The 10,517-nt window shown below is 42.8% G+C and overlaps 1 protein-coding gene across 1 annotated transcript; it reads left to right on the top strand.

Moving 5' to 3' along the window:
• Positions 1–2,408: 2,408 nt before the first annotated feature.
• LOC135568442 (gastrula zinc finger protein XlCGF17.1-like) lies at positions 2,409–10,327 on the top strand. The gene is made up of 3 exons (XM_065015224.1): positions 2,409–2,514; positions 5,627–5,855; positions 8,802–10,327. Exons 2-3 carry the CDS (start codon positions 5,771–5,773, stop codon positions 9,716–9,718), a joined length of 1,002 nt encoding a protein of 333 aa, XP_064871296.1. The 5' UTR covers positions 2,409–2,514; positions 5,627–5,770; the 3' UTR covers positions 9,719–10,327.
• Positions 10,328–10,517: the final 190 nt, after the last annotated feature.

The raw sequence follows: 10,517 nt of genomic DNA, 5'->3' as shown, positions 1-10,517 counted from the left end.
GAGTGTTGCCAGACAGGGGATAAGAGTGTTGCCAGACAGGGGATAAGAGTGTTGCCAGACAGGGGATAAGAGTGTTGCCAGACAGGGGATAAGAGTGTTGCCAGACAGGGCATAAGAGTGTTGCCAGACAAGGGATAAGAGTGTTGCCAGACAGGGGATAAGAGTGTTGCCAGACAGGGATAAGAGTGTTGCCAGACAGGGGATAAGAGTGTTGCCAGACAGGGGATAAGAGTGTTACTTGGACAGGGGATAAGAGTACGCAGACAGGGGATAAGCGTGTTGCCAGACAGCGTGGCAGCGGAACATTTAGAACTGATGGATTCTATTAAAATGTAACATGTTTCAAGTTAAACTGTAGTTTAGTGTATCCTGTTTAATGAATGATTACTGTGAGGATTAATGGAGTTTAGGACATGAAACTGTGTATGCTAATTTAGAAATGTTGACCCAATCAGAAGGCAAGTACCTCGGATCAGAGAGCAGGGTCAGGCCCAGAACAGAAGATGGACGGGTTGGGGATTCTGACATCTGGCAAACAAAGAGACGACCATGGACATTCCACAGGGGAAAAGAGAGGGAACTCATTGGGGCCATAAAATGTATAGCTGGGGGAGGTGACGCCCATAAGGAAGAGTATAAAATGTGTTGTGAGCTTTTAAATGCATGCACTCAGCTGACTGTATCCTTGGTATTAAACACTCTCTTAAACTTCTCCTGAGCTTTTGGTCTCAATTCCTTATTGCAAAGAGGCTGCAATAGCATTTTTCTTTTTAACACTATCAAAGCTAAAAATACACACAGGAGAGAATCTGTATCCCTGCTCTGTCTGTGGGAAGAGCTGCAAAATATCAAGGGATCTGATAGTTCAACAGTCAACACTGGAGAGAAGCCCTACTCCTGTTCTGACTGTGGGAAGAGTTTCTCTCAGCAGAACAACTTAAAAGGACACCAACATATAAATGTGAGAATCCCCATCTGTTCTCTGACTGGCTAAGATTAAAATCATTCTATCACTTAATTCTAAATAAATTGTAGCACAATCTATTGTAATGCTATTCTTTCTCACTGTGATTGAACTGTGCAGAGGAAAGGGAGCATTATAGAACATTAGCCTCTCTTTACTTTACTGATCAGTATTCACCTTGTCAGTTCTGGTGTGTTTTGTTAGCTTCTACTGTAAAGATATTGATATGACCTTGGATTTGCCCTTAAGGTAGAATATCCTCTGTGAGGCTGGTTGACTGGGTGGTACTGCTTCCCTCTGCAGGTTTCTGTGGTAATGAGCTGGTAGACACAACATGTATCAGATAGAGATGGTGTGATTATCAGTTATTACCATTCGTTTGGGGGGGGACATTTTTTACTACATAATCTGTACATCAATAAACAAAAGTACATGTGTTTATTACATTGTATTTTAAAACTAGATGAGTTATTTGAGTCATTTATGAATATGTTTGGGCAGCTCCATTGAAGCCGGCTTAATCGATCTTCCCATGAAAAATACAGTTTGTACATGAATTTGTACCTGTCAAACTAGTTATCTTGTACAATGAATTACAAAAAATATTTAAGTGAAATATTTAGTGTTTATCTGAAGCTGAACAAGACAGGTAGATTAAATGAGCATCACAAAGCTAAATCTGACCTATTCCCTAACATGTTTTGTCAGCATAAGCATCTGTGAGACCTTTCATTTAATTAGGCAGGTCAGTTAAGAACAAATTCTTATTTACAATGATGACCTACACTGGCCAAACCCGACGGTGTTGGGCCAATTGTGCACCACCCTATGGGACTCCCAATCATGCCTGGTTGTGATACAGCCTAGATTTGAACCAGGGTGTCTGTAGTGATGCCTCTAGCACTGAGATGCTGTGCCTTAGACCGCAGTGCCATTCGGGAGCCCTGCTAGAGAACTGTAATTGATCTACTGAATCATCATAGTTTTGGGGGGTTATCTTTACAGTAAATGTAATGCTTTTGTTTAATTCAAGGCATTCAAAATAATATATATCTGTATTTATCTACTCAGTACATGTCACACATTGGGACAAGCCAAGTTGCACGTCACCAATATTCTCTACATCAAATCAAGGATGACTGTTTAACAGTCTTATGGCCTGGAGATAGAAGTGGTTTCATTCTCTTGGTCCCAGCTTTGATGCACCTGCACTGTCTCCGCCTGATAGATGGTAGTAGGGTGAACAGGCCGTGTCTCTGGTGGCTGAGGTTCTTGATGACCTTCATTGGTTTAATGGACCTTAATGGTTTGAAAAACGTAGACACTAAAACAGACAACGCTTTAGTTTTTTTAAACCAAGGTTTATTTGTCAAGCTAATCAATCTCACTTACATTCTACATGCTTCAGCAGTAATTAGTCCATCAGTCCAATAGATGTCGCTGTTGCACTGTGGTAGTGGAGGGGGGGACCGGAAGTTCCGGTAGACGCACACTATTCTTTCGAGTGAAGAGAAAGCCAGAACTGCTGTCCTTTTTTCTTGTTACTACAGGTACGTAAATAGCACTTTTAAACGGTCTAATATTGGAATAACGCCATGACATGTTAGATAACAAACCAATCAAGGTATTATAACGTTTGGGAAAGGTTTTGTGTAAAGCCGAGTGAGTGATGAACGTGATTTATAAAAAAGCACACGGCGCGGGGTCCACAACACGTTCATTTGTTAGGCTTTGCAGGTTCGTTAGCTCAGTGGGTTTCGCCTCGGGATGTTCAGAACAAAGACATTTTGGACATTTACAGATAGAAATCCTCTGAATATAACTGACATGGTTCATTAGAATCAGAGGAATGTTTGTTCAACATAATACATTTCTATCTGATGTGGCCAACATCTCCGTCCTCCAGCTGGACACAGGCCTGATGTCCGCCTGTCCCTCCATGTGAAGCTAGCCACAATAGAGGCATGTGTGGTTCACACTCAAAATAAAAATCCCTCTTAAGGCGATAAACTGATACAAAATAGTGAAATCATGTCATATTTGGACAAAATAACGCAGAACATGGTTCGATTATTATTTATTTACAATGAATTACAATAACGAATTATTTTGAAAATAAACTGAAATCCCACTGTGGCGGTATTAGACCACATCATTGTATTGGGGGCATTCTTATATGACTTTATGAAACGAGTTGGATTGTGCACCCATGAAACAGGTGACACCAACAGAAAACTATTATCAACAGTTTACACAAATATTAGCTTCTTAGCTCTTATTGCAGGACTTTGACTGTGAAACATCACCTTCACCTTCACCAGTCAGTCTATTGCAGGGTTACTCCTGATAAAGTTGGGTAGCTGATGGGTCTTTCAGCGCTTAAATAGACAACATGATTAGTCACAGGAACCAGGACTAATAAAGCCAATACAACTGGCTGTTTTACAAACGCTAGGCCTTCCACATGGATGGACATTCATAAAATATAGTTATAGGCCGACATTGTAGGATACACCCCAGTAAACACGGACCGACGTCGACGTCTTTTGAATGTCTTTTTTTGACTTGGCCCAAACATCAAACCAGATCTGAACCAATCACTCAGACCTCATTAGGCAGGTTTCCATTGACCAAGATGTATTCGACCAAAGTTCAACGGGCCGATTTGTTTTGTCAAAGTTTCTTTATTCCGACAAGTGAGGATAGAAACGGTGTGTTTTGAATAAATGATGATTGCTGAATACATTTACATTTAAGTCATTTAGCAGACGCTCTTATCCAGAGCGACTTACAACTTGGTGCATTCACGCGGTGCGTCATTACGTCCAGCTCTTTTTATCCACACAAGATGGTTAAATGGAAATACACCCGAGCAGGAAATTGTTGGATTTATTTTCTATTTCAACTTTTTCTAAATGGCGACAAAAAAATCACTGGACAAGTTATTGGAAACAAAGCTAATTTCACAAGATTTGAAAGCACTACAGCAGAGTACACGAAAGTAAAGCTTAATTCAGTACAGTAGAGTACAACAGTATAGTACAGTATAAAGTATTGTACTTTACTCGAATGTTCTCCATTGGGGCTGGACGATATGGACCAAAAAAATCATACAGCTTTATCTTGAGTTTTCAAACTTCTAGGTGATTCACCATAAATATCTCAGTTTAGTTTCTCTATAAATGAGCCTTGTACAATTAAAGGTTGAATACACTGCATTTCAAACAGTCAATAATCTAATGAATTCAGGGCTTGTGAAGTTAAACAGAGGCTAAATATAAGCCTTCCACAACCATAACACCCACTAATCATTTATTATTTAATCAAAATAGTTGAACATGCTTTTTTGTTGTTGCGATAATCACTGATCTGGCTTTCAATTCTGTCTATGAAAATGACCCTTTGTTAAAAATGTACTAACTTATTGTAGCAGGCATTAGCCTATAGAAAATGAACACAGGTCTGTCTCATCAACAATCCCTCAAGCCCACGTGCTAGTGATTAGCCAGCTAATCTTCATATAACAAGTTTAGACAACTTGGACCTATTTGTTAACAAGGTTGAACAGTTGAAGTGTTATGAACACACCATTCTGTCTCCAACTGTTTGAAAAGCATGTTAGCCTGTCCACTTTGTTCAGATGTTAAAATCAAGTGGCCAACCTTGTTTATGCTTATTGCACATGTATAAAACAGACTAGAGCGCTATTATAATAGTATTTGGCTAAAATACTGCTAGCAGTACTAATACTAGCATTCATTTTCCAGAATCAATGTTCATTGATACTCTGGTTTTAGTAGTGTAACTCTGCTCTCAATCTGAGTAGTTGAGACATAAAAAGGGTTTTGATAGAAAAGGTAACTTCTCCTCTATTACAGTAAAATAATGTCTCAATGTGTTTTGGTGTCCGTATGAACCATTATTTTGGACCAAACCACAAATGTAAATAGCTAGTTAAAACCGCTTGCCAGAGAGGACGATGTGGTGATCTTGCAACTTTGCTGGTGTGAGAGGCAAGGGGAGGGGCTTGGTGTGTGTAAATCCTAGAGGAAAAGGCCAATGCTTTTCTATGAGTTTGTTTTGGACCTTCCCTGCCTTCCCACCTTTGGAATAACAATTCCCATTGTTAGGTTGGAGACAGAGAGGAAGAGACAGACTCCACCTCTATGTAACCCATTTTAGGATGGGTCTGCATCATCCATAGAAATGGAGAGAAGACCACCTCTATGTAACCTGTTTTAGGATGGACATTGCCATTGAGGGCTTCTACCATTTTAAAGTAGTCAACAGTGTGGGGATTCCTATGGGTTAGAAGCAATCAGCCAATTATCAGAGCATTGCCTTCTTCAAATTGGGTGCTATGGTTTGTAAATGTCTTTAACCCCAGCATCTAGATTATTCAGGAAAATCGTGAATAGTGCTGCCTAAAACAACTGCAACCTTGTACTAAATGGTTTTGGAGTCATTTATATGAATTCAGGAAATCTACTATAGGTTATGTACACTAATGTTGTGTAATTTAAGGTGTGCACTTTGTCTCATGGGAAATTAATAAATGGTTTGTTGTCAATGTTTAGCGACCTGATCTAATATATTTTTAGAGAATAAAGTGCCAGATCTGTCAAGACTAACTTTTGTGTCCATGTCTCTTTATTACTACAGGCCGACTCAGATTAAGTCTGAGGTCGGTAACATCAACAGTGAGGACAAACCCAACCTGTCTCTCCTTCCACACTGAGTCCAAACCTACAGTTACTGGGTCCTGATTGTGACAGTGGAGCCCAGTTTGCACTGCAGGATCCAGAGATGGCATCAATGAATCTGGAAGACTGCAGTCAAACACTGAAGCTGAATGTCATCATTAAAGATGAAGAAGAGGAGGAGAAGATTGGTAAGATCAGGTTCTATCTATAAATTTGACCTTAAGTTATGACCCAGTCTATTGATAGGTTGAATTCTGTAATTCTGACAACACATCCCTGAACAACTGGGTTATCTGGAGTGATCAGAGAGTAGACTAAAGAAGTGAAGTAGACAAACTGCCAGTGTTTTAAAGCTCTATGAAATGAGTCTGTGTAGTTACTAACCCTTGTGATAGTGAGAGGAGGATGATATGAAATGAGTCTGTGTGGACCAGTCCGTTGCCCTCCCGGGGGACCAGTCCGTTGCCCTCCCGGGGGACCAGTCCGTTGCCCTCCCGGGGGACCAGTCCGTTGCCCTCCCGGGGGACCAGTCCGCTGCCCCCCGGGTGGACCCTCCCGGGGGACCAGTCCGTTGCCCTCCCGGTGGACCAGTCCGGGCCCTCCCGGGGACCAGTCCGTTGCCCTCCGGTGGACCAGTCCGGGTGGACCAGTCCGTTGCCCTCCCGGGTGGACCAGTCCGTTGCCCTCCCGGGTGGACCAGTCCGTTGCCCGCCCGGGTGGACCAGTCCGTTGCCTGTCTGGGTGGACCAGTCCGTTGCCTGTCTGGGTGGACTAGTCCATTGCGGAGGGGACGCCACACCACTATCACCAGTAATACATTTAGCCTACCGTTAATTCTCATAATTTCTAATCTACAATGTTTGTTTGGTTACGGTAATGCATTCAATATACACTGCTCAAAAAATAAAGGGAACACTAAAATAACACATCCTAGATATGAATGAATGAAATATTCTTATTAAATACTTTTTTCTTAACATAGTTGAATGTGCTGACAACAAAATCACACAAAAATTATCAATGCAAATCAAATTTATCAACCCATGGAGGTCTGGAATTTGGAGTCAAACTCAAAATGAAAGTGGAAAACCACACTACAGGCAGATCCAACTTTGATGTAATGTCCTTAAAACAAAATCAAAATGAGGCTCAGTAGTGTGTGTGGCCTCCACGTGCTTGTATGACCTCCCTACAACACCTGGGCATGCTCCTGATGAGGTGGCGGGTAGTCTCCTGAGGGATCTCCTCCCAGACCTGGACTAAAGCATCCGCCAACTCCTGGACAGTCTGTGGTGCAGCGTGGCGTTGGTGGATGGAGCGAGACATGATGTCCCAGATGTGCTCAATTGGATTCAGGTCTGGGGAACGGGCGGGCCAGTCCATAGCATCAATGGCTTCCTCTTGCAGGAACTGCTGACACACTCCAGCCACATGAGGTCTAGCTTTGTCTTTCATTAGGAGGAACCCAGGGCCAACTGCACCAGCATATGGTCTCACAATGGGTTGGCTTTATGTAAGCTAGTTTTGACAATGGCAATAGAAGTTAATTTAGATTTGTATCATTTTCATTTAAATATATATACACTGCTCAAAAAAATAAAGGGAACACTTAAACAACACAATGTAACTCCAAGTCAATCACACTTCTGTGAAATCAAACTGTCCACTTAGGAAGCAACACTGATTGACAATACATTTCAAATGCTGTTGTGCAAATGGAATAGACAACAGGTGGAAATTATAGGCAATTAGCAAGACACCCCCAATAAAGGAGTGGTTCTGCAGGTGGTGACCAGACCACTTCTCAGTTCCTATACTTCCTGGCTGATGTTTTGGTCACTCTTGAATGCTGGCGGTGCTTTCACTCTAGTGGTAGCATGAGACGGAGTCTACAACCCACACAAGTGGCTCAGGTAGTGCAGCTCATCCAGGATGGCACATCAATGCGAGCTGTGGCAAGAAGGTTTGCTGTGTCTGTCAGCGTAGTGTCCAGAGCATGGAGGCGCTACCAGGAGACAGGCCAGTACATCAGGAGACGTGGAGGAGGCCGTAGGAGGGCAACAACCCAGCAGCAGGACCGCTACCTCCGCCTTTGTGCAAGGAGGAGCAGGAGGAGCACTGCCAGAGCCCTGCAAAATGACCTCCAGCAGGCCACAAATGTGCATGTGTCTGCTCAAACGGTCAGAAACAGACTCCATGAGGGTGGTATGAGGGCCCGACGTCCACAGGTGGGGGTTGTGCTTACAGCCCAACACCGTGCAGGACGTTTGGCATTTGCCAGGAGTGTGATTTTCCACTTTATTGTTTTGAGCAGTATATATTTTTTTTGTTGTTGAATTTTACCCCTTTTTCGTGGTATCCAATTGTTTAGTAGCTACTATCTGTCTCATCGCTACAACTCCCGTACGGGCTCGGGAGAGACGAAGGTTGAAAGTCATGCGTTCTCCGATACACAACCCAACCAAGCCGCATCCAACCCGGAAGCTAGCCGCACCAATGTGTCAGAGGAAACACCGTGCACCTGGCAACCTTGGTTAGCGCGCACTGTGCCTGGCCCGCCACGGGAGTCGCTGGTGCGCGATGAGACAAGGATTTCCCTACCGGCCTAACCCGGAAGACGCTAGGCCAATTGTGCGTCGCCCCACGGACCTCCCAGTCGCGGCCGGTTACGACAGAGCCTGGGCGCGAACCCAGAGTCTCTGGTGGCACAGCTGGCGCTGCAGTACAGCGCCCTTAACCACTGCGCCACCCGGGAGGCCTCATTTAGATATAATTTTGATTAACCACATGACATTGATTTGACAGATTTATTTTATTCTGGTTATGTTATATTGATCTCTGGCTCCCTCATGAGTATTTTGTGTGTCTTCATTTTTAAATCGCAGTGCTTAAAGCATCAGACAAGCTCAGTAGCCTACATATAGTTGATTTTATTCAAACACATATATATGGAAAAATACATGTTTTAAAATGTAAACATTCGATTGGCCGAAAGAAAAGACTCGTTTGACCAGGATAAAAAAAATTGTCGGGACAGCCCTAATAGCTTTATTCCCTATATTGTACAGCCTACTGTTATGAAGTTATATGTATATCACACCAACTGACTGGTTCTTCTGATGTTGTCCACACAGGAGACCATGTTGAGACATTCTCTACATCCAGAGAGCAACAGCAGGAAGGTCACAGAGCTAAGAGGTTTCACCACTGCCCACATTGTGAGGAGATATTCCCAATTCTATCAAAGCTAAAAAAACACCTTAAAATACACACAGGAGAGAATCTGTATCCCTGTACTGACTGTGGGAAGAGATTCACGACATCAAGGTCTCTGACAGTTCATCAGAGAATACACACAGGAGAGAAGCCTTACTCCTGCTCTGACTGCGGAAAGAGTTTCTCTAGAATGGGCAATTTAAAAACACATGAACGTATACATACAGGAGTGAAGCCTTACTCCTGCTCTGTCTGTGGAATTTGTTTCTCTCGACTGGGTGACTTAAAAACACATGAACGTATACATACTGGAGTGAAGCCTTATTCCTGCTCTGACTGTGACAAGAGTTTCTCTCGACTGGGCCACTTAAAAACACATGAACGTATACATACAGGAGTGAAACCTTACTTCTGCTCTGACTGTGGAAATAGTTTCTCTCGACTGGGAAACTTAAAAACACATAAACGTATACATACAGGAGTGAAGCCTTACTCCTGCTCGTACTGTGGAAAGAGTTTCTCTCGACTGGGCGACTTAAAAACACATGAACGTATACATACAGGAGTGAATTCTTACTCCTGCTCTGACTGTGGAAAGAGTTTTACTCGACTGGGCCACTTAAAAACACATGAACGTATACATACAGGAGTGAAGCCTTACTCCTGCTTTGACTGTGGAAAGAGTTTCTCTCGACTGGAAAACTTAAGAAGACATGAACGTATACATACAGGAGAGAAGCCTTACTCCTGCTCTGATTGTGTAAAATGCTTCACAACATCAACTGACCTAAAAGTTCATCAGAGAACACACACAGGAGAGAAGCCTTACCACTGATCTGACTTACAGCTGAGCTAAAAGGGTCATCGATGAACACACACAGAAGAGAAGCCTTACTTCTGCTCTTAATGTGGCAAGAGTTTCTCCAGATTGGGCAATGAAAAGACACAAAAACTGATACACACTTGAGAGAAGCCTTATCACTGCACTGACAGTGAGAGGAGATTCTACAGATTGGGCCATTTAAAGACACCATTGTATACATAAAGGAGAGAGTCCTTGTCAGTTCTCTCAGACCAGCTGAGATTAGTCACTCAATCACTTAATTTTAATTTCATAAAATAATTGTCAACACTATTGCAATCCTATTGTTTCTCACTGTGAGAACTGTGCAGAGGAAAGGGAGCATTCTAGAATGTTAGCCTTTCTTTACTTTACTGATCAGTGTGCTCCATGTCAGGTTGTGTGTTTTGTTAGCTTCTACTGTAAAGATACTGAGATCTTGGATTTTCCCTTAGGGTTGAATGTCCTCTGTGAGGCGTCTGATGGTTGACTGGGTGGTACTGCTTCCTCTACAGTTTTCTGTGAGAATGAGCTGGTAGACACAACATACACTGAGTGTACAAAACATTAAGGACACCTGCTCTTTCCATGACAGACTGACCAGGTGAATTATGGATCCCAGGTGGGCTAAGGAATGAAAACACTGGACACTGGAAAATTGGAAAACCTATTGCCTGGTCTGATGAATCCCTGTTCCTGCTGTTTCATGCTGATGGGAGGACTGGGGTATGGAGGAAACCACGAGGACATACATCCAGTGGTGGAAAATGTACCTAACTGTCATACTGAGTGA

The sequence above is a fragment of the Oncorhynchus nerka genome, unplaced genomic scaffold, assembly GCF_034236695.1.
Source record: "Oncorhynchus nerka isolate Pitt River unplaced genomic scaffold, Oner_Uvic_2.0 unplaced_scaffold_1612, whole genome shotgun sequence".
In the NCBI taxonomy this organism is placed as follows: Eukaryota; Metazoa; Chordata; class Actinopteri; order Salmoniformes; family Salmonidae; genus Oncorhynchus; species Oncorhynchus nerka.
This window is presented reverse-complemented; position numbering and strand designations above follow the sequence as displayed.